At 44.3% G+C, this 27,798-nt stretch overlaps 1 protein-coding gene across 4 annotated transcripts in view; it reads left to right on the top strand.

The window, feature by feature from the left end:
* The first annotated feature begins 16,625 nt into the window (after positions 1 to 16,625).
* Kdm2a (lysine demethylase 2A) overlaps positions 16,626 to 27,798 on the top strand; it is a 73,383-nt gene continuing 62,210 nt past the window's right edge. The window contains exons 1-2 of one of the 4 annotated variants that reach the window (XM_050136571.1): positions 16,626 to 16,757; positions 19,530 to 19,633. In XM_050136571.1, the coding sequence (XP_049992528.1) occupies positions 19,592 to 19,633 (42 nt within the window). In that variant the 5' untranslated portion in view covers positions 16,626 to 16,757; positions 19,530 to 19,591. Of the gene's footprint in view, positions 16,758 to 17,119; positions 17,466 to 17,606; positions 18,332 to 18,381; positions 19,634 to 27,798 lie in introns of those variants that run through there. The other 3 variants (XM_050136572.1, XM_050136568.1, XM_050136570.1) reach the window with 3 other exon arrangements.

The raw sequence follows: 27,798 nt of genomic DNA, 5'->3' as shown, positions 1-27,798 counted from the left end.
CTCTATCAGCCAATAGCCTGGTGGGCACGTGACCATCTGTGGTGGGCGGAGCAGGGGAATGTAGGCAAGGGAAAGAAGGTGAGTTCCAGATTAGCCTGGGTTACAGTGAATTAACAACTGTGTAAATAACTTGACTCATTCAATCAAAGCACTTGACCTGTGTTAGAATCTTCTTTCCTTGCCAGGCTGCAGTGGTGCATGCCTTTAATCCCAGCACTCAGGAGGCAGAGGCAGGTGGGTCTCTGAGTTCAAGGACAGCCTGGTCTACAGAGCTAGTTCCAAGACAACTTCACCACAAAAAAAAAAAAAAAAGGAAGGAAGGAAGGGAGAAGAAAGAAAGAAAGAAAGAAAGAAAGAAAGAAAGAAAGAAAGAAAGAAAGAAAGAAAAGAAAAAAATCGCCCTCCCCAAACCCAGGAGTCTTGTCCAGCTATAAAAAGAACTTCAGACAAATCCAGTCCTTTTCAGAACTGTCAAGGTCATCCAAACCAAGTCAGCCAGGAGTATCCTGTGTGCTTCTGTGTGTTTCCCTTGGGTTTTGTTTTTGTTTTTCGAGGCAGAGTTTCTCTGTAGCTTTGGAGCCTGTCCTGGCACTAGACCAGGCAGGCCTCGAACTCACAGAGATCCACCTGCCTCTGCCTCCCAAGTGCTGGGATTAAAGGCGTGTGCCACCACCGCCCGGCAATAGTATTAATTTTTTCAGGTAACTTGATTTTCAGTGGTATTAATCCTGTCAGCTAGCTGTTCATTATTAGCCTGTAAGGACTGTATCATTTCTAAAAGTGCCTCATTCTTGGCTCTGTTATCAAGCCATTTTCTTAAGGATATAATATGAAGAAAAAAACTGAGTCCCAATATCCAATAAATGGATATATCACAATAACCATATAAGCCTTGCAGAAGACAATCCATAGTATCAGCAAAAAGGTTACTAAAATTCTCAAGGTAATGGTGTCTGCCATTATATAACTTTCAATTTTAATGATTCATTAATAAATAATTACCTGTGTTATGAGGTCTGGTAAATTGTTTTAGATGTATAAATCTTTATTGTTCAACAGATGTCACAATTGCAGAGTCGTGATCGGTGACGGCACAATCAGTGGCATCAGAAACAGTCCAGCTCTGCTTTGGTTTTCCACCTTGGTGCTGGTTAAATACTGACAGATATGCTTTGCTTGACAAATTAAAAGTAATTAAATCAATTCTTTCTTTTCTTTTTTTTTTTTTTGGTTTTTCGAGACAGGGTTTCTCTGTGGTTTTTGGAGCCTGTCCTGGCTCTTGTAGACCAGGCTGGTCTCGAACTCACAGAGATCCCCCTGCCTCTGCCTCCCGAGTGCTGGGATTAAAGGCGTGCACCACCACCGCCTGGCTATTAATTAAATCAATTCTGTACACGGAGCAAGGAACCAGAACTCAGGAGCAGGGAGCACAAACTGGAAGCTGTGCAAGTCACTGCTGGGCAGCAAGGAATGTGGCAGTGTGAGGGGGGCTGTGTGTGAGCTTGGGAAATTTCTAAGTCCCCAGGTGCACTTAGCTCCACTGTGGTGGGGGTTTAAAAACAAAACAAAACAAAACACTTAGTAGGTGAAAGCAAGCCAAGCAGGTGGGGGTGGAAGACCTTCTGGGCTGTGGACCCCTTGGGCCTTTTAGAATGGTCTACCCAATAGGTGTGGAGTTCAGATCCACGTGGGGTGCCAGATGAAGACAGATGCTAAAAGGAAATTCCACACTAGCTCAGAATCGAGTTTAATAAAGGGTTATTTATGTAGGGGTAGACTCACAGCACAAATGGGGAACAGGGACCAAATCCAGCAGTCATAAGAGAGAGGGTATGCATGCTTTACATCAGTATTTATAGTATAAGAGGGCATGCCCAAGTGGGCAGGTAACTTAAAGGCTGCTGGCTGTGGGATTTCCTACAGCAGGCATGAGAAACAGATTGTGTAGAAAGTCTACGTACAAGCTGGGCCAGAAGGAGACATAAATTCCTCTTCATCCACTGCTATGATCTAGGGAATTCTGCTTTGAACTCAGCTCCCCTTCCTGTTTGGGGTTTCTCTAGACCGCCTGGACCTGCCCAAGTCTTCATGAACCTCTGACATGAGCAGAAGAGCCAGTAAGGCAGCTTCCTGGGACCCTTACACTGAGTTTCAAACCTCCCCATGCTTTTCCCCTCAGCAGGGGCCACAGACTATGGGTAGAAAGAGAGAAGCTACCAAATGTGATGACATAGCTGTAGAGTATAGAATTGCCAGAGCTGGGGAAATGGCTTAGCAGTTTTATTTACTACTGTTGCAGAGGTCTGAACTTGATTCCCAGCACCCATACAATGGCTCACAATTTCCTGTAACTAGAGTTCTAGGAGATCTGAGGCTTTCTTCTCACCTTGGGATAACTATAGAAACATGGTGCATACACACTCAGGCATACACGTGTGTGTGTGTGTGTGTGTGTGTGTGTGAGAGAGAGAGAGAGAGAGAGAGAGAGAGAGAGAGAGAGAGAGAGAGAGAACTTTGGGTGACTGTCTAGACAATGAGATGACTCTGTAAATTCTAGAGTTTGGAAATTGCTTACAATGTACCTCCTGTTTAATTAGGTAATATTATATACTTCTGGGGTCTTTGAAAAGTTGAAGATAGGTAGTTTTCCTTAGTTATGATAAAAGATAAATTTGATATGAAACTTTCCAGATACAAATAGATTAAATATTGTAACTATAATTCTTGCTTGATAACCGTTTTGTATATGTAATTTTGCTATGTTAAAATTAAAACCTTCCTTCTTATTTAGACAGAAAAGGGGAGATGATGTGGTATGTCCTTCTGGTGTAGGAGGTCCTTCTGTCCATGTGTTGCTTTTATTGGTTAATGAATAAAGAAACTGCATTGGCCTAGTTGATAAGGCAGAACTTAGGTAGGTAGAGAAGACAGAACTGAATGCCGGGGGGAAGAAAGGTAAAATAGGGGAAAGATGCTATGGAGCCTCCAGAGACAGACATGCCAAATCTTTCCTGGTAAGCCACTGCCACGTGGTGATATACAGATTAATAGAAATGGGTTAAATTAAAATGTAAGAGTTAGCCAATAAGAGGCTAGAGACAATGGGCCAAGCAGTGATTTAATTTAATCCAATTTCTGTGTGGTTATTTTGGTGCTAAGCTAGCTGGGCAGCCAGGAAGAACAAGCAGGCCCTTTCCCTACAACATCCTTCTGTATATGTGCTGTTCTTATTGGTTGATAAATAAAGGTTCTTTGGCCTATGGCAGAGCAGAATATAGCCAGGCTGGAAGAGAGAGAGGGACAGAGTAGGCAGAGTCAAAGAGACACTATGTAGCTGCTGAAGGAGAAATATGCCCAGAGCCTTTACCCAGTAAACCACAGCCTAGTGGAGAGACACAGATTAATAGAAATGGGTTAATTGAGGATGTAAGAGTTTGTTAATAAGAAGCCTGAACTAATAGGCCAAACAGTACTGTAATTAATATAGTTTCTGTGTTATTATTCAGGTTTGGGCGGCTGGGATATGAACAAACAGTCTCCGCTTACAGAAAATTTGTAAAGTTATTTCCCCACAGCCCTAGAGGACAGGGAATCCGGGATCAAGGCGCCAGCACCTGACGGCCTTCTTGACACGTCTTTTCATAGCAGAACAGAGCAAAGTAGTAAGTTCACTCCCTTTTTCTGACACTGATCTAGGAATATTCCAGATAGGCTTCTGAGTTCAGTCTCCCATGCCATTATCTTCAAAATAAACTCCTTGTCCTAGACCATGGTAATTTCCTCCCAAGCTAGGACAATTTGCCCATTCTTAGCTGATGTTACTCTTGGATCTCAGGGCCCCCAACTTTTCTGTATGCTGCAACAGTGAACATCTCCTGCCCTACCCTGCCCCTTGGCTCACACTTTGCTTCCCTCTACCCTTCGCAGCCAAACTCCTCAAAAGGAAGTTCACATTCCTCCTGTCCCCACTCATTCTATTCAGATTTCCTCTTGCTCCTGCTCCCCCTCTCTCTCCCCTCTTTTCTTTTTTTTCTTCCTTCTCTTCTTTTGGGAAAGGGTCTAAGTAAGTAGTCCCAGGTGTCCTGGAATTCAATCTGTAGACCAGGTCGACCTTGAACACAGAGATCTATCTGCCTCTGTTGGGATTGATTAAAGGAGTGTGCCACCCACCGCACCCTGCTCCTCCAGCTTGGGGAAATTTCACATGTAATGCCACAATAGTTATACCCAGACTTGGTCCTCTTCCCGACCCTGACTCCCCTCTTCCTCCCACTGTCCTCTAGGTACTTTTGTCTCTTCTACCTCTCTGGTCATTGCTTCTTAGCTGTTTCTGTCTCCTCTTCCTCTGATGGTCATTGTGCATATCCACCAATTCCTCAAACAGTTACAGGGCGTTCACAATGGGTTCTACAGTCCCGTCCGAAGTCCCAAGGATTCTGGCCTCCTTCCTCCATCCACATAGGCCAGCCATATTTCTCCTATGATTTTGATCCTCTGAGGTTATCTCCAATCTCCTACTCTATCACAGACTATTCTCTTCCATTCCAATCCTTGTAAATCCAGCAGGTGTTTCAGAGTCCCTCAGACACATATATGTGACCTTGTCCTTTGGGTAGAAACTGACACCCATGTCCCCTCCCTCTCTTTCACATTCTATACAACAAATGTGTGGATGAATTTTTTTCTTTCCTTCTCTTCCTCCTTCCTCTTCTTCTTCTTTTGTTGTTTTTCAAGACAGGGTTTCTCTGTGTGTAGCCATGGCTGTCCCTGGAACTCACTTTGTAGATTAGGCTGGCCTCAAACTCACAGAGATCCTCAATGCATGTGCAACCACTGCCTGGCTATGTGGACAAATCTTGTTGGGCCCTCTTCCTTTTCTCTTCTCTCTCCCCGCAAAAAAAGAACCACACTACGTTGCCTAGGCTGACCCTAAACTCTTGGGCTCAATGATCCTCCTGGCACGGGTCTATGTCAGGCTCTTATTTCTTCCCTTCTCCTCTTACGCTCCTGTGTGGGGCCACTTTCTTGCTTCCTTCATGGGAAGAACAGAAGACCTTTCTTGCTAGCATTCTGCTTTTGTATCAGAGTTTTGAGACATAAACTTGACCTTGTCATTTCCTCCTATCCTTAGCATGGGTTGTTCTGCTTTGAGGGTTCACTTTTAGCCAGCTTCAAGCCTCCGAGCCTCCTGGGCTCCTGGTCAGGCCACATGGCAACTTGCAGGACTATTCCTTTAGTTTTTTACTCCCACTGCACTAGCCTGCTGCTCTTCGGGTATACCAGTGCCTTTCTCTACCTGGAATGTTCCTCTTGGGGTAGACCAGTGCCTTTTCTCAACCTGGTATGTTCCTTTTGGTCATAGTTTCAACTCCAGATGTCTGCCTCAGATAACTGTCAGTTTCCTGGCAGACCCAATTCTTTGCTGTAAGTTTTTCCAAGTTAACTAAGCTCAGTTTTTTGTTTGTTTATTTTGTTTGGTTTGCTTGTTTTTGAGACAAGGTTCCTCTGTGTAGTCCTAGTAGTCCTGGAATTCGATCTGTAGACATGGATGGCCTCAGCTCAGGGATCTGCCTGCCTCTGTCTCCCCAGTGCTGGGAATAAAGGTATGTACTACCACCACCTGGCTTTTTTTTTTTTTTTCTTTCAGAGACAAGGTCTCACCATGCAGATCTGGCTGGCCTGGAACTCACTTTGTACACTAGGCTAGATTCAAACTCCCAGAAATCCCTCTGCCTTTGCATCCTAAGTACTGGGATCAAGAGTCTTTTTTTTTTTTTTTTTTTTTTTTTGGTTTTTCGAGACAGGGTTTCTCTGTGGCTTTGGAGCCTGTCCTGGCACTAGCTCTGTAGACCAGGCTGGTCTCGAACTCACAGAAATCCGCCTGCCTCTGCCTCCCAAGTGCTGGGATTAAAGGCGTGCGCCACCATCGCCCGGCGGGATCAAGAGTCTTGTGCCATCATTTCTGGCCCAAATAAATGAACATTTGATCTGTAGGTGAGAAAATGATATCAGTTTGATATCAGCAATGGACCAGCTATCAAGACAAGGTTTATGGTTACAACTGTATCATTAACCAAGCTGCATGTCCTCAGGAGGATTCTTAACATCATGGGCCTCAGACTGTAAATTTTAAAAATGAGCAAATTGACCTGGTGGTGCCTTTCTTTCTTCCTTCCTTCCTTCCTTCCTTCCTTCCTTCCTTCCTTCCTTCCTTCCTTCCTTCCTTCCTTCCTTCCTTCCTTTTTTATTTTTGAGACAGGGTTTCTCTGTAGCTTTTGGAGCCTGTCCTGGAACTAGCTCTTGTAGACCAGGCTGGCCTCAAACTCACAGAGATCTGCCTGCCTCTGCCTCCCGAGTGCTGGGATTAAAGGCGTGCGCCACCCCACCACCGCCCAGCACTACACGTGCCTTTCTTTAATCCCAGCAATGGGGAGGCAGAGGCAGGCAGATCTCTGAGTTTAAGGATAGCCTGGTCTATAGAGCAAGTTCCAGGACAGTCAGGGGTACACAGAGAAACCCTGTCTCTAAAAACACAAACTAAACAAATCAAACCAAAAGACCACAGAGCTAACGTCCCATTGGAAGGTGTGGAGCCAGCAGACACTCTTTGGAAGAAGTTACCGCAGCACAGGAAGTCCTGGAGAGCAAGAGCACTGACTAGCTCCTTCTGAAGTTGGCCAGGAACCATGTCCTTCCTGTCAAGTGTCCAGGCTTGATGTGGAGTTTGACCTCCCCATTTTCCCCTGTGAATGGTGCAAATTTGTGTACATATTGGCTGATTTTTTAAAAATTAGCCTTTTATTGTGTTTATTTTATAAGTAGGAGATGGGAAGGGGTATGTATGCCACGGTGCTCATGTGGAGGTCAGAGGACACGATTCTCTCTATCATGTGGTTTCTGGGGAGTAAAATCAGGTCATCAGGTACATTTACCAATAAGTCACTTCACCAGACCTAGGATGGCATTTTGTGAAATGTCTTTTTGCCTTTCTCCGCAAGATAAATGTATGTTCCTTAAAGACAATGTCCACATGTTATGTCTTATATTTTAAATCTTAGGCATCCAGTAGGCACTCAGATATTGGTACATCCTGATGCTAATAGTCATTAGAAATCAATCGAGGTTGGGTGGGGGTGGTGCATGCCTTTAATCCTAATATTTGGGAGCCAGAGGCAAGCAGATCTCTGGGAATTCAAGGCCAGCCTGGTCTACAGAGCAAGTTCCAGAACAGCTAGGCTGTTACACAGAGAAACCCTGTCTAAGAAAGAAAGAAAGAAAGAAAGGAAGGAAGGAAGGAAGGAAGGAAGGAAGGAAGGAAGGAAGGAAGGAAGGAAGGAAGGAAAAGGAAGGAAGAAAGAAAGAAGAAAAAGAAGAGAAGAGAAGGAAAGGAAAACAAGAGATGAAATGGGGGCATCCAGAGCAAGTGCCTGCACTAAGGAGCAACTTAAGTGCATGGATATGAAGAAACCGTCTCCAGAAGTGACTTGAATTCAGAAAAGAGAAGTTCTACATATTCTTGCTCAGTAATTGATCTATGAATTTTGTCTACTTTTCTGATAAAAATTGGGGGTGGGGTGAAGGAGGACAGCTGGGGGTTGCATCCAGTCCTTCACGCATGCTGAACAAGTGCCTTACCACTGAGCTAACATCTCCAGACTGCTTTTTCCATTTAATTTTTGCTTTAGTTTTTTGAGACAGGGTTTCTTTGTGTGTAGCCCCGGCTATTCTGGAACTTGCTCTGTAGAGCAGTCTGATCCTGAACTCGAAGAACTGCCTGCCTCTGCCTCCCAAATGCTGGGATTAAAGGTGTGCACCACCACCGCCAGGCCTCGAGCCTATTTTTATTTTATTTGGAGACAGGGCTTTCGAGGTTGGCTTTGAAACTGAAGTCTTCTTGCTTCAGCCTCTGGAGTAGCTGGGATTATAGATACACACTACCACACTCAGCACATACTTTTCTGAATTCATTGATAATAAAAACTCTTAAAATATAATTTGGGGGGGCTGTAAAGATGGCTCAGAGGTTAAGAGGACAGGCTACTTTTCCAGAGGTTCTGAGTTCAATTCCCAGCAACCACACAGTGGCTCAGAACCATCTGTAATGAGGTCTGGTGCCTGGCAGAACACTGTATGCATAACAAATAAATATTTAAGAAATATATATATATTTTAGTAAAACTACCTAATATGAATTAGGTAATAAGATATATTATGGAAATCAATATTTATGTAAAGCATACCTTTCATTCATAGCTTCATATATAGTCCCAAAATAAATGGGTCAATCTTGTAATCAGCTCCAAAAATAAAAAAGTGAGGTGTGCTGGGTGATGGCAGTGCATGCTTTTTTTGTTTGTTTGTTTCTCTGTGTAGCTTTGGAGCTTGTCCTGGAACTCACTCTGTAGCCCAGGCTGGCCTCAGACTCACAGAGGTCTGCCTACCTCTGCTTCGCAAGTGCTGGGATTATACTTACTTGGGGTGGCTTACATTTTCAGAGGTTTAGTCCATTAACATCAAAGTGTGACGTGATGGCATGCAGGCAGACATGGTGCTGGAGAAGTAGTCAAGTTGTCCAACATCTTGGCTTGTGGACAACAGGAAGTGGTCTGAGTGTCACACTGAGTTAAGCTTGAGCAAAGAAGACCTCAAAGCCCACCCCCACAGTGACATACTTCCTCCAACAATGCCACATCTGCTCCAGCAAAGCCAGACCTAATAGTGCCATTCCCTATAGGCTTACAGGGGCCAATTACAATCAAACTACGACAGGTGTCATGGAGCCAGCAGTGGTCTAGAACTCTAGATCCTTCTGCCTCAGCCTCTGTAGTACTAATAGGATCATAAATATGTATACCACCTAGCATAAGGCTTGCATGGTTTTGGGCTTGGGGGAAAACTTTTTCTTTGGTTTGGTGGTGGGGATGTTGTTTGCTTTTTTATGTTTTGTTTTGAAACAAGATCTCGTTGTGTAGCTTTGACTGGCCTTGAACTCACAGATGCACCTCCTGAGACCTTTCAAGCCCTGGGACTAAAGGTGTGCACCACCATGTTCTGCTTAAGGCTTACTTTTTTAAAAAAAAAAAATTCATGTGTATTAGGGTATATCTGTGTGAGGGTGTTGGGTCACGCAGAACTGAAGTTACAGACAGTTGTGAGCTGCCATGTGGGTGCTGGGAACTGAACCTGGGTCCTCTGGAAGAGCAGCCAGTGCTCTTAACCACTGAGCAAAACTAGTCAAGGAAGTGAACTGAATGAAAGCCTCACGCAGAGGAAGACATTTTGCTCATGGATGCATTCCCAGTAGCTGTTACCAGTGCCAGGCAGAGCAATTATTCCTGACTCAATAGTGAACAAATGGGTAAAGGAGCAGTAAGAAAGGAGCACGAAGGATTGGAATGCCTACCTGCGAGGCTGTGTGGATCTGATGCAATAAGTCAGGCTCTTGTGTTCTAGAGCACAGGGCTTATCCACTATTTCTCCAAGGAAACCATGACTCACTCAGCTGCCACTGCAGGAGGAGAGCTGTCAGCAACCAAAAGCCCTACTCCTGTAAACCAAGTCAAGAGGTGGGCTGTGACTCTTGGGTCAGCCAAGTTTTTTTTTTTTTTTAATTAAAAATATTTTTTACGTGTTTGTTTTCCTTGCATGTATGTCTGCACACCACATGTTTGCCAGGTGCCCTTGGAGGTCAGAAGTTGGTGTTGAATACCCCGGAACTGTAGTTAAGGATGGTTGTTAGTCATTACATGGGTGCTGGTAACCAAATTCGGGTCCTCTGCAAGAACAATACTCTTAACCACTATGCCATCTCTCTAGCCCCAGGCCAAGTTCACTATTAGTCTATCTCAGCTTCTCTCCTGATTTAGTCTTTTTTTTTCTTTTTTTCTTTTTGGTTTTTGGAGACAGGGTTTCTCTGTGGCTTTGGAGCCTGTCCTGGAACTAGCTCTGTAGACCAGGCTGGTCTCGAACTCACAGAGATCCGCCTGCCTCTGCCTCCCGAGTGCTGGGATTAAAGGCGTGCGCCACCACCGCCCGGCCTCCTGATTTAGTCTTAAAATGTCAATCTTTAAAGTCTACACCAGGGCTGGAGAAATGGCTCAGCTGTTAAGAGCACTGACTGCTCTTCCAGAGGACCAGGGTTCAAATCCCAGCACCCACATGACAACACACAACTGTCTGAAAATCCAGTTCCAGGGGATCTGACACCTTCACACCAATGCACATAAAATAAATAAATCATAAAAATTTTTTAAAGAATTAAAAAAAATAAAGTCTACACCAAAGCCCTTCTTCCTTGTATGTACCAGGGAATAAACCCAAGGTCTCAGGCATGCAAGGCAGGTGCTCAACTACTGAGCTAGTCCCTAGCCCAAAGACTCAACTTTGTCATTTCTGAGTTTTAAAATTGGATCTCAAGTGAGTCAGGCAGGCCTCAGACTGGTTTGTGAATGAGGACAGCCTTGAATTTAAACATTTCTGCTAGGATTACAGGTGTAGGCCACTTAGTTTATTTATTGCTTCAAATATACAAGCCAGAGCTCTACCACTGAGCTATACCCCAGAGCACAGCTTCTGTTATTTTGTTTAAAACAGGATCTCATTATGTAGCCCTGGTTGGTAAGTAACTGGCTCTGTAGACCATACTGGCCATGAACCTCAGAGACCCTTGCTTCTGCCTCCTTAGTACTGGGATTAAGGTATGTCCCACTATGTTCAACTGTAGTAGGGAGGCCGCTTGTGTGTTCCCAGCTGCCCAGACTCCTGAAATAACCACTCTGAAACTGTATTAATTAAATCACTGCTTGGCTCATTAGCTCTAGCTTCTTATTGGCTAGCTCATATCTTAAATTAACCCATCTCCATTAATCTGTGTATCACCACAAGGCTGTGGCTTACTGGGTAAAGTTCCAGCATCTGTCTCTGTGGGGCTACATGGCTTCTCCTTAACTCTTTCTTCTTTCTGCCAGCATTCAGTTTAGTACCCCACCCTGCCCTGCCTAGTTCTACTCTGCCATATCAACGGGCCAAGGCAATTTCTTTATTCATTAACTAATAAAGCAGCACATATACAGAAGGACTTCCTACATCACTGAACTTTGTTTTGTGAGATAGGGTCTCAAACTCAACACATAGTTGAGGATGAACTTGAACTTCTAACCCTCCTGCCTCTATGTCTTGAGTGTAGGAATTACAGGTACATGCTACCAATCTGAGTTTCATGAAATGCCAGGGATGGAACAGAGAGCTTTGTGCATGCCAGATAAGCATTCTTCCCAACTGAGCTCCATCCCTAGCCCAGAACATGGCTCTTGTCATGATAGCATAGACTTAATATTTCTATAATCATTTTCCCCAAAAAATGCCTCTTTAATAATATTCATTATATTTGAGGTTTATAAAATTTATATTTATTTATTTAGGTTTCTCTGTGTAGCCTTGGCTGTCCTGGTACTCTCTCTGTAGACCAGGCTGGCCTCGAACTCACAGAGATCTGCCTGTCTCTGCCTCCCGAGTGCTGGAATTAAAGGTGTGTGCCACCACTGCCCAGTGAAGTTTATAAAATTTAAATGACACCCTCCTCACAGACACACAAAACTGTCTGCTAAATGATCCAACTTGAAAATGTTTTAAGTATTCACTTTTTTGCTCAGTCTGTCTTTCCGACTCTCTGGAGTGGGACTGCGAGTGACTGCAAGACAGTATTGACTGTGTTTAAGGGGAGATTTTTATATTACAGTTTTTGCAATTAAATGTGATTTGCTGCAGCTTGGAGCTCATATTTTGATTTGGCCTTCTTTTTAGATCTGCTTCTGCTGCCCTAGATGTCCTATTGGTGAGTTGCATCTCCTTAGATTTCCATTTCTGTTCAAAAATAAATAAAATGTTAGAGGATAGGGCTGGTTGTGTGTCACACGTAGGCGGGGGTGTTTCACAGTTGCCGAGCATGTAGGAGTTCCTAGGTTTGATCCTTAGCACCCAAAAAAAGGAAAAGAATACAAAAGATCCAGCAATTCTTTTAAACATGTCGTCTCCCAGATTCCAAGGGACAGTCATGTCTTTGTCTACTGAGTCTATAATGATACTAAAAGGAAACAGGGCAAGCATTAGAACCTGTTTTACTCAAGAGAACTGAACTAAGGCAGGAGGATAAAAACAAACTGGTAGGCTCTCTCTGAAAAGCAGCCAAGCAGCTGTAGCAGAAGCTGAGGAGAGATGGTTTGAGGGCACAATCTGACCTGCTAGGAGATCTGACCTGCAGATCTGACCTGCTAGGAGGGTCTGGAAACAGATAAGCACTAGCACCAGGAGCCTTTAGGGGATATGGCTGAAACAGAAATTTCTCAGTTCTGGTCTGTGGCAGGGCAGCACGTTTCTTTTAGAAATGGGAAGTAAGGGTAGCCTACTTCCAAAGCAATGCTAAGACTAGAAATAATAGGTGGATCTCAGATGCTGGCCCAGTTGCCCCAAGAACCAGAGAGAGGCTCATCTGTAGGAAAGGTCAAATGCCAGGAGATGGTAGCAGAGGCACTGGGCCAGGGGAAGTTGAAGTCTCATGATCTTAAGGAAAAGGTCAACTACATCTCATGTAATTTATGAGTTTCATGTATGTCCTAGTTAGGGTTATAATTGCTGTGAAGAGACAACATGACCAAGACAGCTCTTAGAAAAAAAAGCATTTAATTGGGAGTTTGTTTACAGTTTCAGAGTTAGTTCATTATCTTTTTGGTGGGGAACATGGCCATGATGGCAAGCACATGGTACTGGAGAAGCAGCAGAGAGTTACATCCTGATTAGCAGGCAAAGAGAGGGACTCTGGGCCCGATAAGGGCTTTTGAAACCTCAAAGCCTACTCCTAGTGATACACCTCTTTCAGTAAGCCCACGGCTGCCTCCTAGTCCTTCCCAGACAATTTACCAACTGGAACTAAGCATGTAAGCCCATGGGGCCAGTCAAACCACCACAGTATGTCATCCATGTTCAATGATACAGGGCATTTTTGCCCTTTTTCCTCCCCAATCCTTTTAGGTTCTTTCTCCAGATGCAAAAGAAAATTATCCACAATCCCTTTAGGTCATGATCATCAGCATCCAGATTTTATTCCTAGTGTTAATAGCAATACTGGTTTTAGATGCCTTTGAATGATAATCATGTGACTCCGTTCACTTCCAAAAAGAGCTTGTCTGGTGGAAAAAGAGAAGAGGGAGATGCTCACTACATAACAAATCTAAACAACACTTGGTTAAGTGGGCCAGATCGCAAAAGAGGGTAGGCATACAGACAGGTCTGTCTGATCATGGACAGGGAAGGTAGGGATAGTACAGAATGAGGGAAAGGAGGTTGGAAGGGAAGCGGGGGAAAATGGAGCTCAGACACAAAGTGTGGGGAGGAAAGAGAGAGCGGACTGGAGAGCAGCTGGCACATCATATGAACCCTCTTCAAGTTGTTACACACCAAACATCTTTACTCAATGCTGGTTTTCTGTTTGCTTTGTTTTGAGATAGGGTCTCCTGTAGCCTATGCTGGCCTTGAATGCTCTATATAGGCAATAGAACTCTGAGCTTTCTGATCTTTTCTGCTTCTATCTCCTGAGTGCTGGGATTATAGGTGTGTAACACCTTGCCCTGTTCTATAAAATGCTAGTATGGAACCTTGAACTTTGTGCTTACTAGTACTCTTCCAACAATTCCCAAATTACTTTAAGTATAGGGCCTACAAGATGGCTAAGTGGGTAAAGGTGTTTGCTGCCAAGCTTGACAACCTGAGTTCCATACCTGGGACCCACATGACAGAAGGAGAGAAGTGACTATTTAAGTTACTTTTTGATCTACACACATACACTAACACACACTTGCACACACCCATGACATGCAAGACCTTTTCACCCCCAAAAGGGGGAAAAAAAGAATCTGAGTGTGATGGTGCATGCCTTTAATCCAGCACTCAAGAGGGTTATGTAGTGAGATCTCTAGAAGTTCCAGGCCAGCCTAGTCTACATAATAAGTGCTAGGCCAGCCAAGGTAAGATCCTGTCTCAAAACAAAACAATAACAACAAAGACAGGAAGTGCATGCCTGTGACCACTGAGAAGGCTGAGCAGGTAAGGCTTGGTGTCAAGCCTATCAACATGAATTCTATCTGTGGGACTCACATGGTAGGGAAGCAGAGGATCCTCTTCAACAGGCTGTCTTCTTGTCTCCATATGCAAGCCTTGACATACACAAATAAAATCTAACTTAAAAGCAGTTGCTCATTATCCTAGTTGCTTAGGAGGCTGAGGCAGGAAGATGTTTGAACCCAGGACTTTGGGGCTAACCTCTAGCTGACATAGAGGGTCACGAACAGGAGCTATCATGTGATAGACACTAACTTTGAGCTTATTCATTTCACAAATGAGACATAGAGAGGCTCATGAGGAGTGTCATAAATCCACAGGGTGGCCACTCTGTCTCTGTTCTCTTGAGTCACTGATGACTGTGTTGCCTCTTGGGGAATCCTCAAGACAAACTTCTCTGTTTTGGTTCAGATCTACTGTTTTGGGGCAGTCTTGTTTTCTCTTTAAAATTCAAAAATAAGAGCTGGGCGGTGGTGGCGCACGCCTTTAATCCCAGCACTCGGGAGGCAGAGGCAGGCGGATCTCTGTGAGTTCGAGACCAGCCTGGTCTACAGAGCTAGTTCCAGAACAGGCTCCAAAACCACAGAGAAACCCTGTCTCGAAAAAAAAAATTTAAAAATAAGTTGAAATAGTTTAATATAGTTAAAAACACAGCTTTTGTTTCAACTGTAAACCCTCCATTTCCCCAAACACACACTAAAAAGTGGGTGGCCTGGATATTTTTATAATGCTTTAAAAAAATAGATTTAAAAATTCTCTGGATACCTGTGTCTTGGGAGTGGTATATGTATATGAGTGTAATTACTGGTAGAGGCCAACAGTGGGAGTCTAGACAGTCTGCAGCTGTAGTTACAGGTTGTTATGAGCCAGCCAACATGGGTGTTGGGAGCCAAACTCAGCTCCTCTGCAAGAGCAGTACATACTCTTACCAGCATTTGTGGTGTGTCACTTTGGTGAAAAAACTGTGTGGTGGTATACATCTGTAATCCCAGCACTTCAGAGGCAGAGATAGGCAGGTCTCTTTGAGTTTAGGTCACCTTAGTCTACATAGCAACTTCTTGACCAGCCAGGACTACTCAGTGAGACCTTGTCTCAAATGAAAAAACAAAACAAAACAAAACCAAAAACAGAGAGAAAGATAGAAGCCAACCAGGCCTGGTGGCACACAACTTTAATTCCAGCACTTAGGAGGCAGAGGCAGGCAGATCTCTGAGTTTGGGGTCAGTCTGCTCAGGTGGGGCTGTCTGATCTACAGAGGAGTTCCAGGACAACCAGGGCTCTGTTATACAAAGAAACCTTGTCTAAAAAAAAAAAAAAAAAAAGAAAGAAAAGAAAAAGAAAAGACAGACACGAGCTGGCAAAATGATTCATCAGCTGAAGTGCTCGCTGGCTGCAGGATGAGTCTATACTAACCAACCATTGTTGTTGTGAGATGTTTCTGTTGACAGTTGCACAACTGTGGATCTCTTTCTCCCAGTAATTACGCTGGCGGTTTACTTTATAAACCAATTGTCTATCTTTAAAACAAGTTTAAAAACACAAAGTTCTTTCTCTTGTCTACTAAAGATGTGAAACAAAGCAGAGAATGTCTGTAAAAATCCCGTGTACCTTGGCAAAAAGCTTATGCTTTATTAAATAATACTTTGTGTTTAAGGAGAGTCTTTACGCCAGTTCAAAGTGTGATAGAAAAAGTATCATTTTTCCAACTGTCAATCACTAACGTCTTCCTAAAAGACCTAGAAGGCTGTTTATGGACGTTTTTTGATAGATACACCGCGCTCTTCCTCTTCCATTCCACACTCTACAGGATCAAGCTGAAGAGTTGGAAATCAAGGCAGGGAGAAAAAGATTTGTGTGACACCACTCAGCAAGGGGAAGGTGCCAACCTCAAGCACTTGGATGTGTAGCGTCCAGGCCACCGTCCTTTGTGGGATTTACAATTTAAACGGGCCTCAAAGCACGAGATTGGCTGGGGAACTGCCCTGAGCGCAGTTGGGCTGCTCGCATGGCATTGCTCTGTTACCTCTGGCTGGGCTCCGTCGACGTCCGAAGCCTGCTAGCCTGTCGGGCAGCTGTCGAGCCGTGGGAGCCCGTTCGTGGGCAGGGCCGGGCAGCTTGGGCCGCCGCTGCCCCACCGCTGACCCTCGCGCGAAGCTGCGCACACAGACCGGAGACATTTTCCCGGCTGGGCCTCCCTTACACGCCTCGGCCCTGGGGTTAGGGGCGGCCCGCGCCCCTCTCAGTGGGGGGCGCCCCGACTCGCCGGGGGCGGGGTCACGTCCCACCCGGGCCGCCGAGGGCACCGGCGCGACGGAAACCTGAGCGTGGCCAACAGCAGGGGCTTCCTGGGCCACTTCCCCGGGCGCCTGTGGCCCGCGGTGGGTGCGCTGGCCGCCGCCGCCCCCGAGCCGTCGTGGATCCCACTGTCGCGCACAGCACCTGTGGACGCCCTTGTCAAGCGTCTGGAGCTCCCCTGTGGGAACCGAGCCTAGGACAGACATGCTACTACTCCCGTTTCCTGCCCCTTCGGAGCGGCAAGGAGTGGGTGAGGCGGAACCGGGTCGCTGCACAGAGGAACCCCCCGTGCTAACGGCGGCCAGGCCTTGCAGCGGGGGTGCTGGGGCCTACTCCGGGATGGCGAGCAGGTGGGCCTCGGTCCACCGGCCGGCGCGCGAGGGAGGGCGCCCAGCGGGAAGACGCCGCCTCTCTGCGCCCCCTCGGGCTGAGCAGGCCCAAGCGCGGCGCCCGGCTCTGGCCCATTCCCATGGCATGACCCCGGGAGACCCCGCGCTGAGGCGGCCAACGGCTGCCCTGGCACAGGCCGCCTGGCCCTCGGTCGTCTGGCTGTCTGGGCGCCTAGGGCAGAGATGCCAGTAGGGGAAGGGGAGATGCTTCCCTACTGCGTGTGGGGGGCCGTTGTGTTTTGTGGGGGTCGGGGGTCACAGCCCTGCCTAGAGCGGTGGGGGAGGGCGGCTGGCGCAGCTGGCCGGCGGTGGGCGGGGTCACAGGCGAAGTTGTGTGTGTGCGTGTGTGCCCGCGCGTGTGCATGTGTGTGCGTGTGTGTGTCGAGAGTACGGCGTGGGGGAGGGAGCCCGCGGAGGAGGCTCGCAGCTTGCGCGCAGGCGCAGGCCTCCCGCCGCGCCGGTGCCCTGGAAGGAGGCGGGCAGGGAGCGGGGGCGGTAGGCCGGCCAGAGAGCTTGCGGGCTGACGCTAGGTGGGGAGGGCGGGGAACCGCGTCGGCGTCGCGGGGCGCGGGCGATTCGAGGCCGACGCTTCCGCGCGTGCGCGCGCCGGCGGCGTGTCCGCGTTCGAGGGGAGTGACGCGTGCGCGTTCACGTGTGTCCGGGAGAGCGGTAAGGAGCGCAGGGAGGCTTGAAGGAGGTGGGGGTGGAGAGACGACGGGGGTGGGGGGGGGTGAGGAGACGGCGCCTGCGCAGTGAGCCCGGAGGAGCTGTGTGTATGTGAGAATCTGACGGGTTCAAAATGGCGGCGGCTGCTTCAGCGGATCCTCCTGTGTGAGGGAAACAACACCCCTCCCCAGCAGCAGCGGCGGTAGCGGCGGGACGCGGAGCACCTTTCCAGCTCCCGGGCCTGTCGCGGCTTTTCCTCTCCCGGGCAGGGGGCTCCTCTGGTGGAAGGGCAACGACAGGGGGCCCATCCCCCGGAGTCCCTCCTCTGCGACTGGGGAGTAGCCGGGGGGTGGGGGGATCGTCCCGCAACGCGGAGCCCCGGCTTAGGGGACGACGCAAAGGCAGCCGGGGGCCCCCAGTCAGAGCGCTTCGCTCCTCCCGCCCCCTCCGCCCCCCGGGGCCGGGGCCCGCGTTCCGGGGGGCCGGGCGGCTCGGGGAGCGTCGGCCGGGTGGATCTCAGCTGATCGGCCGTGGCTCCTGGGCTTCGGAAGCGTCTGCGCTCTGCCGAGGGTACCGAGAGGAGGGTGCTCCTCGCGGCCGGGTGCCCAGGTCTCGGGCTGGGGCTGCTGACTGCCGGTCCGGGGGAGTCGCCGAGTGTCTTGCTCTCCTCTCCTAACGCTTCGGACTCCGAGTCTGTAAAGCCCGAAGAGGCTTGATTCAGTAACTGTTTCCTCTTTTCCGGGTCGCTCTGACCCGTGTCTGGATACCGGGTTAATACACAGAAAAACCGAAGACGACGTTAGGGATTTAATTTTTTTCTGTTTTTGGAATCTTCTCTCTTGGACAAGAACTCAAGAACAAAATCCCCGGTGAGATTTCCCCTCCCCCCCTCCCCCGCCCTGGGAAGTTTGGTTCCCTGTCTGATCTAAAGACTTGATGTAAAGTTTTTATTTCGTTGCAAGGGGTGAACCATAGAAACGCCTTTTCCCTGGGGGAGCAGTCGAGGTTTGCCGCTTTCCTGTCCAGCCCTGGCGGGGGCAGGCTATGGCCCTCACGACCGAGGCAGAGGAGGGCAGTGCCACGGACTGCTCTCTCAAACTATGTCATCGGGTCCCCTGAAAGGATTCCGTTAACGTGGCCGTAATATATTTACAAGAGAGAAAAACATTTGCATTCCCAATGGAAGCCATTATCCAGCAAAAAGAATATCTAGAAAAATCAAAACCCTTTCTTGGTGTTATGGATTGATTGACGAGCCAACCTGTCTTTATTTAATAGTCGTTTCATTTATTATTTACCCATCTGGATCAGATGGTGTTTTTGCCTCCGTATTGCAACTCTCAAATTTGTTTCCGAGTTGTACACCTTGTGTTGTGGAGGGTAGTTCTGGGAAGGCAACAACTGTGCGCAGTCTTACTAGAATGCTATGGGGCATTGGTTTGGAGTCTTCCTGTAAAAACTTTTTTCTTGCCCTCTTTTTGATGAAAGTAATCTGCCTTTTTTGCTGATAGTTTTTCATTACTTGTTTGAGAACTCATTAGTTTAGCATCTGGATTAGTTTTGCGCGTACTTCCAACTGGTCATTCAGGCTTTAGAAATAAAAGTTCTTGCTGGGTTTGGTGGCATGAGCCTTTGATCCCAGCACTCGGAAAGCAGAGGCAGTCGGATCTCGTTTGAGTTTGAGGCCAGCCTGATTTACATAGTGAGTTCTAAGACAGCCAGGCTATGTAGAGAGACCCCATTTCAAAAAAATTGGGAGTGGGGAGGAGTAAATCCTGAGGCTTTTCGTCTGTCTTCCTGTCTGTCTATCTAATCTGTCTAACCTATTTATTGCTAATGTTGCCGGGAAGTTTTGCTAACTGCAATCCTATGGGCAGAAACAAACGATGTGACCGGGTTCTATAGTTGTGATGTGATTAATGTTGACAAGACGTGACACTATTTGCCCATGTGGGTAAAGGCTCCAAATTTGTGAAAGGATTCTTAACTTTCAATTTAATGAGGAATGTTTAAGTTTGAGAATGAGTTCTTATATCTGTTCATTTCCTTTGCAATTTGGTTCCTAAGGAGGAAGAGGAAGGCAGCCCCAGAGTGGTTTCTTTACAGTACTTTCATCAGAAGAGTAAGAGATGGAACCTGAAGAAGAAAGGATTCGGTACAGCCAGAGATTGGTTAGTATTTTCAACTCCCTGTTTTTGAAAGTAATTATTTAAATGGCTTTTCCATGTACCAGAGGAGGGGTGAAGGTATAATAATATCCTATGTTTTGTTTTTTTGTCAAATAGTTAGATCCTTAATTCATCCTGTTTTGAAATGGAATTACAGCCTAAACTTTTATAGAAATCATTGCAAACTGCAAATGAAAGGTTTTTGTGGATTGCAACCGGACTAAGATTCTTAACTTAGCAATACTGTTGTAAATCTAATTGAATACATTATATTAGAATGTAAATTTTGGGAAAAAACAAGGAAGGATAGTTTTATTCAATAAATTAGCATTATTTGACTATTTAAAATTTGTAAGTTTTGAGCTAGGGCATTAATAAGCTATGGATTTTTTGGGGTTAAGCTAACTGGTTGTTTTAATAAGTTAACAGTTTGGTGAGTTTGGAGGATTATTGAGGTAATTGATTGAGGGCAATACTGGATGCTGCTTAAGTTCTGTGTCATAATATTTTGGAAGGAATTTATGAGACATGTTACTGAAAGAACTCTTGTTGTAGTTTGGAGGGATTAGCTTGTATGTGCATTTGGGTGTTTTTAGTCTGCTTCCCTCTCAGGATCTCTCTGCTGCAGTCTAGGAGTTGTTGTCTCTCCTTAGTCATGGAGACCTTTGTTAGCATTATTCTCCGTGCAGTTATTTTAAACACTTGAATTTGAGTTTGTAGAGTAGGGTAGGAGAGCCACAAAATTGTATGTGAGATCTGGTGAACTCAAAGGCTTAGAATATTACTGAAGAACTTAAGTGATTTTATTGGGTTCTGTGTTTAGACTGTTTGGAAGAAAAGTAAATAAATAGTTCCCTAATACATTTTCTGGTGATCTTCACTCTTAGAGAAAAGGCTACAGGTTTCTTTTGTTTGCTTTTTTGAGATACTTTCTCACACTATAGCCTATGGTGGCTTGGAATTTGTGGCAGTCCTCCTGCCTCAACCTCATGAATGCTGGTATTTCAAGTGTGAACTACCTTGCCTGCTTTCTTTTTTCTTTTTCTTTTAATGTGCTTGTTTAAAAAAAAAAAAAAGATTTGGTATGGAAGGCTAGAGAGATGGCTCAGTGGTTAAGAGCACTCTAAAGAGCACTCTGCTGCTCTTGCAGAGGACCTGGTTTAGTTCCCGGTACCACATGGAGGCTCACAAGTAACTAATTCCGGTTCCAGAGGATCTGATACCCTCTTCTGACCACCTTGGGTACCAAGCACACACATGTACAGACATATAAAACACATAAAATATCTAATTTTTAATGCTTTGACATGTATCAGCAATTATATCTGACGTGCATATATTCTGGTCAGCTGTATTGCAGGGATTTATCTTATATCCCTGAATCCATATCCATTTATAAGATTTTATTCTGGGTGGTGGTGGCACACACCTTTAATCCAGCGCTTGTGAGGCAGAGAGAGGTAGATCTCTGAGTTAAAGTCCAGCCTTGGTCTACAAGAGTGAGTTCCAGGATGGCCAGGGCTATACAGAGAAAAAAAATTGTCTCTCTTATATATATCTAGATACCTATATAAATAAATATTTGTGTAATATATAAATAAAATCTTTGTTTGTTTGTTTTTTATTTTGTTTGTTTCCTGACAGGATTTCTCTGTGTAGCCCTGGCTGTCCTGTACAACTCTATAGACCAGGCTGGCCTCGAATTCAGGGATCTACCTGTTTCTGCCTCCCAAGTACTGGGATTAATGGCGTGTGCCACCACACCTAATCAAAAATATTTATTTATAAATACAAATACATATAGTTAAAATAAATTTAAAGATTTGTTTTATGGATATGTCTACCTACATGTATGTATGTATTATGTTACCACATGCATACAAATGCCACAGAGGCCAGATCCCTTGGAATTGGAATACAGACTTTTGTGAGTCATTGTGTGGGTGAAGGATTACTGATCTTGGGTCTCCTTCAAGGACAAGTGGTCTTAACTGCTGCTCTCTAGCCTCTGGAATTAACTTTTCAAGTTTATAGAATTGTTGAATTGTTTGATAGCTACCTAAAAAGGAACTTAAAAGTCTGGTGTTTAAAGGAAAAGCCTTTTCAGCAAACAAAACATCTCACATTTTTAACAAAGTAGAGAAGTCTTGAAGTAAGGATATCTAGAGATTCTGTGAGACTTTTGTCCTGTTTTTTTTTTTTAACTTATGTAAGGTAATTTCTTCCTGTGTCATGCCACCCTTAACTAGCCTATTTCTTCTTAGTTAATGAGCTATTGCACAGTGTCGTATAAAATAATATGTTGTATTTTTGTATATGTGTACATTTGTTCTTGTATATGTGTATATGCTTGCATGTGGAGGCCTTGATCACTTCACTTTGTCTATTTTGTGTGTGCCCATGCCCATATTTGTGCTGTTGTGCTCACCTGGTATGTTAGTATGGAGGCCAGATGTTATGTCTTCCTTTACTACTCTCACTGTAATTTTTAGAAAAGATATTTTGGCTAAACCGATTGGCCAGCTTTCACGTTGGTGCCTTTGTTTTGTTTTGTTTTTGAAGCTAGGGTCTCACAGAGACCTCGTTGTCTGAGGATGACCTTGAACTGATCCTTCTACTTCCACCTCTGATTGCTGGAATTATAGGCATGATTCACCATGTTCACTCAGCTTTTACCAGACTGCAGAAGATCAAACTGAGGTCCTCATGATTGCAGGGCAAACACTTTACCAACTGAGCCATCTCTCCAGGCCCTTATAATGTAACTTTTAAAAATTAATGCACACACACACACACTTTTTTTTAAGCATTTGTCTTAAAAAAAAAATAGGGTTTTCTATGCAAATAAGGCTGGCTTCAAGTTTCTAGTGATCCTGCTTCTCCCTCCATCATGTATTGGATTGCATACACTATACCTGGGTCTTAAGTAAGATATACTATATTTTAAAGTGAGTTTTAAGACTTACATGAAGGTTCAATTCCTAGTCAACCCCCACCCCCATGATGCTTCAAAATTGCTTGTAACTCTAGTTCCAGGTGGTCTGATGCACTTTTAAGATCTGCAAGGGCTCTTACCTGCACATGCTATATACACACAATAAATAAATGTTAAAAAAAATGAAAATACTGATTCTATTTTTTTTTCTTGTCCTTAAAGAGTTATAGATAAAGATAAAAGAAGTATCACACTGTGATAGGAAAAATAGCTCATTGTTACTGGATAATAACACACATAATTTGAATGTGCAATTGGTCCTTAAAATTCCTAATCCAACCAGCCATGATCCACTAACACTTGAAAATAGAATGTGTCTGTGTTGACCATGTACAGACATCTTTGTTATTATTCTCATACAATACAGTGATGTGTCATAATAACATTGAGGGCAGATATACTATGTGTGTAAGTATGCTCTATGATGTTATAAGGGTGCATTTGCAGTATAATTCAGTTTTAAGAGTGTATCTCTGTCTTTAAGTGATGCAAAACCATTTGCTAATTTGTTTTTCAACAACCTTTAAGGTGAATTTTTGTTTGGTTGGTTTTTTGTTTTTTAAGACAGGATTTCTCCAGCCGGGCAGTGGTAGCGTATGCCTTTAATCCCAGCTTTCGGGAGACAGAGGAAGGTGAATCTCTGAGTTTGAGGACAGCCTGGTCTACAAAGCAAGTTCCGGGACAGCCAGGCCTTTTAAACAGAGAAAACTTGTCTTGAAAAAAAAAAAACAAAACAAACAAAAGATAGGATTTCTCTGTGTTGTTGTTCTGTAGATCAGGCTGTCCTCAAACTAAAAAGACCTGCCTGCACCCTCCCCCACCCTCCTACGCATTGAAGGTGTGCACCATGATTGCCCAGCAAAGGTGGATTCTACGATTCCCTTTATATATTTGGAAACAAGCATAATGCCTTAAGTAATTTGTCCTGGGTTAGTTATCTAGCTAAGAAGGGACAGAGCTAGGATTCAAAGTTGACAGTCTAGTTAAGGTCTACTAAGTTGTTCAGCTTTGTTGGTGATACTTTTTTATGTTTTTTGTTTGTTTGATTGGTTATGTGCTTGCTTGTTTGTTTTTTGAGACAGGGGTTTCTCTGTGTAGCTTTGGAGCCTGTCCTGGAACACACCCTGTAGACCAGATTGTTCTTGAACTCACAGAGATCTGCCTGCCTCTGCCTCCTGAGTGGTGAAATTAAAGGTATGCACTATCGCCACCTCGCAGGATTTGACTTTTTGAGAGACCTCTCAAGCAATTAAAACACTAACTAAAAAGGTCAGTATAACTATGTAAGTGAAGAAGTTAGAATATTGACAAAATATTATGAATGTGCTGGGAAGACAGAGACTCAACAGAGTGGTAGTATGTTTAGATTACATTATCTGTGACTGAATTGCAGAAAGGATTGGGATTGCTATCCTTAGACAAACCCAGGGAGAGTGCAGGAATGAATTTGTGACCAGTTAGGACACTGGTGATTCATGTAGTAGGTTGGTATGGGATTATTGAGAGCTGATGGGAGAATTAAAGGGAATGATTAGAAAAATACTTAAGAGAAACCATAGGCTTTTCATTTATTAGATGTTTTGAGAATGAATGTAAAGGAGGTGTAGATGTGACTTTGTATCTTATAGTGTAGTACATTCATTAAGATAGGGCACACTTTTTTAACTTTTGTTTGTTTTCTGAGACAGGGTTTCTCTGTGTAGCCCTGGCTGTCCTGGAACTCACATTGTAGACCAGACTGGCCTTGAACCCACAGAGATCCTTCTGCCTCTATCTCCTAAGTGCTGGGTTTAAAAGTGTGTGCCACTAACACTAGGCCCAGTTTTATTCTCTAAAGTCAATTTTCAGTAATTGTATATTGAAGGAAACCTCTTGGATCCTCATTTTTCCTGTGACTCATGATATCTAACTGAATATAAGATGGGAAGTTCAGTTTTATCTGTGTAGTATGTTTTGTAGCCAAGCATGATTCTTTTTCATGGCATATGCATAGTGTGGTACCATTATATCATTGAAACTCTCATATTACTGACTTGGTTAACTGAGTACACCAAGAACAAACTAGAATGTAACACAATTTAATCTGTTCTGGGGTAAAATACTGGTGACAGTGCTTTAATTTTCAAGAGAGGGGTGGTTAAGATAGAGTCAAAGGGAAGGGAAGTGCCAAGGAATAATAATTTGTTATGTCTTTTTGCTTCATTTCTGGTCATTAGAGAAAGATAGAGACTGTTTATGTTCCTTGAACCATTGAGTTACCTTTGCTCTGTTATATGTTCTCCAGTTTACTGTAATAATTAGTTTGGTTTACCCTGGTTCCTTGATACTGGGAAATGGTTTCCCTGGGTAGCAGCAGGCATGACTGAAGTATAAGACATCCTGAAGACATTAATTTGTCAGTCTTTTGGTTTTGTAGAACTGAATGCTAGTCTACCAAGATCTTTCCTTTGTACTTTTAAGGAGAAAACAATGTCAGTTTAGCAGTAATTTAGTCCTTAAACACTTCTCCTACCTGCAAGAATTCTCCTAATTATACAAAGACTATTTGAATTTGTATATGAACTGCTGTGGGATTATCCTTTATGCTTAATCAACTTTTTCTCTAGAAAGCGTTTCATTTTACTACTATTTTATTTTAATTATTTTTTCTTTCCAAGACAAAACCTTACTACATAGTTATGGCTATCATGGAACTTACTATGTAGACCAGGCTGGCCTTGAAGTTGCAGAGATCCACCTGCCTCTGCCTCTCCAGCGTAGGGATTAAAAGTGTATATCACTATTCCCCGTAAGCATTTTATTTATTTATTTGTTCATCTATTTATTCGTTTATTATTTATGGGTTTTTCAAGACAGGGTTTCTCTGTGTAACAGCCCTGGCTGTCCTGGAACTCACTTTGTGAGCCAGGCCGTCATCGATCTGCCTGCCTCTGCCTCTGCTGGGATTAAAGGGGTGTGCCACCAAGCCCAGCTAAGCTTTTTTTTAGATTTATTTATTTACTATGTATACAGTGTTCTACCTGGGCACCAAAAGAGGGCACCAGAACTCATTATAGTTGGTTGTGAGCCACCATGTGGTTTCTGGGAATTTAACTCAGGACCTCTGGAAGAACAGCCAGTGCTCTTAACCTCTGAGCCATCTCTCTGGTCCCTACAGCCAGTGCTCTTAACTGCTGAGCCATCACTCTAGCCCCCAACATATTATTTTTTTTTAATTTATTTATTTATTAAAGATTTCTGTCTCTTCCCCACCGCCCAACATATTATTTTTAAGATTTATTTTAATATTATTTATTTGTGTGTATGCATGGGAGCATGTGCTTTCAGAGGTCAGGAAAGGGTAGGTATTAGATTCCATGGTGCTGGATTAAAGGTGCTTATGAGCTAAATTAGGAACTGAACTCAGGTCTGCTAAAGGAACAGCAAGTACTGTTGACCACCAATAATACCAGTATGCCTTGGGTCCTGGAACCCTGGCTGGAACTACCAGGTAACAAAGAAAGGACAGACACTTGTACAGAACAACTGTAGTCAGGTGGGCTGTGATGGAGTGGCACTAACTACATAGCAACCCAGAACCTTGCACCTTTATTATGTACAGAACAGGGTGAGTTAACCAGTCTTAGAAGGAGATGTCTATAGGGGGAGCAGTCTCAGGACTGTAAAATTTGGAGTAAGGAACTGAGTTTTTTAGTTTTTTGCAACATTCAAACTTGACCAGAGGAAGACTTTATCATCCCTCTGAGCCTTAATGGGGAGTGGGGAGGAGCTTTGCCTTCTTCCATGGATCTGAGGCATTCGGTCCTTGACATGTGGAGAATATATATTCACTCAGGATTTGCCTGTTTCTGTACATTCACTCAGGTCTTCCTCCACTTCCCCACACATTACTAAGCAAGCTGTCTCTCCTCTCCAGCCCTATGAAGTGTCTTCCCCCCAGGTCAGAGCTTCCTATTAAGTTATTTTTTAAATTAATTTATTTATTAAGAAAACGGTGTTCTGCTGGCATGTATGCCTGCAGGCCAGAATTGGGCACCAAATTTCATTACAGATGGTTCTAAGCCACCCTGTGATTGCTGGGAACTGACCTCAGGACCTCTGGAATAACAGCCAGTGCTCTTAACTTCTGAGGCATCTCTCTAGCCCCCTATTAAGTTCTTACAGCATAGAGTTTCTTTTATGTTTAGTACTTAATAGAATCTGCATTTTATTTCTTAGTTTCTTTTTTTTTTAATGTGCAGGTGCTTTTTTTTTTATATTTTATTTATTTAGTATACAGTATTCTGCCTGCATGTATGCTTGCAGGCTAGAAGGGGGCACCAAATCTCATTATAAATGGTTGTGAGTCACCATGTGGTTGCTGGGAATTGAACTCAGGACCTCTGGAAGAGCAACCAGTGCTCTTAACCACTGAGCCATCTCTCCAACCGTTTTGTTTTGTTTTTTCAAGACAGTGTTTCTCTGTAGCTTTGGATCCTGTCTTGGAACTAGCTCTTGTAGACCAGGCTGGCCTCGAACTCACAAAGATCCACCTGCCTCTGCCTCCCGAGTGCTAGGATTAAAAGCGTGTGCCACCACTACTCAGCTCCCAACCCTTACTTTTTAACAGATATAAAAGAACATAATGAAGTGTTACATGTTTGGTAAGTTGACAAGATCTGGTATTTTTAAACCAAGTGTGGTGGTACATATCTTTTGACATGTTTGGTAAATTGACAAGAATTGGCATTTTAAACCAAGTGTGGTGGGTGCTTCATATCTTTTGTCTCAGCACTGGGGAGGCCGAGGCAGAAACAGGTAGATCTCTATGAGTTTGACACCCCCTTAGTTTACATAGAGTTCCAGGATAGTCAAGCTAGATAGTGAGACCTATCTCAAACCAGCCACCTAGCTTTTTAGAAAATTTATTTATTTATTTATTTATTTATTGATATTTATTGAGATCTACATTTTTCTCTGTTCCCCTCCCCCCTTTAATCCTCCCCCAAGGTCCCCATGCTCCCAATTTACTCAGGAGATCTTATCTTTTTATACTTTCTACTTCCCATGTAGATTATATCTATGTAAGTATCTCTTAGTGTCCACATTGTTGTCTAAGTTCTCTGGAATTGTGGTTTATAGGCTGGTTTTCTTTATATTTAAAAACCACCTATGAGTGAGTACATGTGATAAT

This window comes from Alexandromys fortis, unplaced genomic scaffold, assembly GCF_014885135.2.
Source record: "Alexandromys fortis isolate MF-2015 unplaced genomic scaffold, M_Fortis_MF-2015_v1.1 scaffold_3, whole genome shotgun sequence".
NCBI lineage: Eukaryota > Metazoa > Chordata > Mammalia > Rodentia > Cricetidae > Alexandromys > Alexandromys fortis.
Note: the sequence above shows the minus strand (reverse complement) of the source record. Positions and strands in the feature narration are given on the sequence as shown.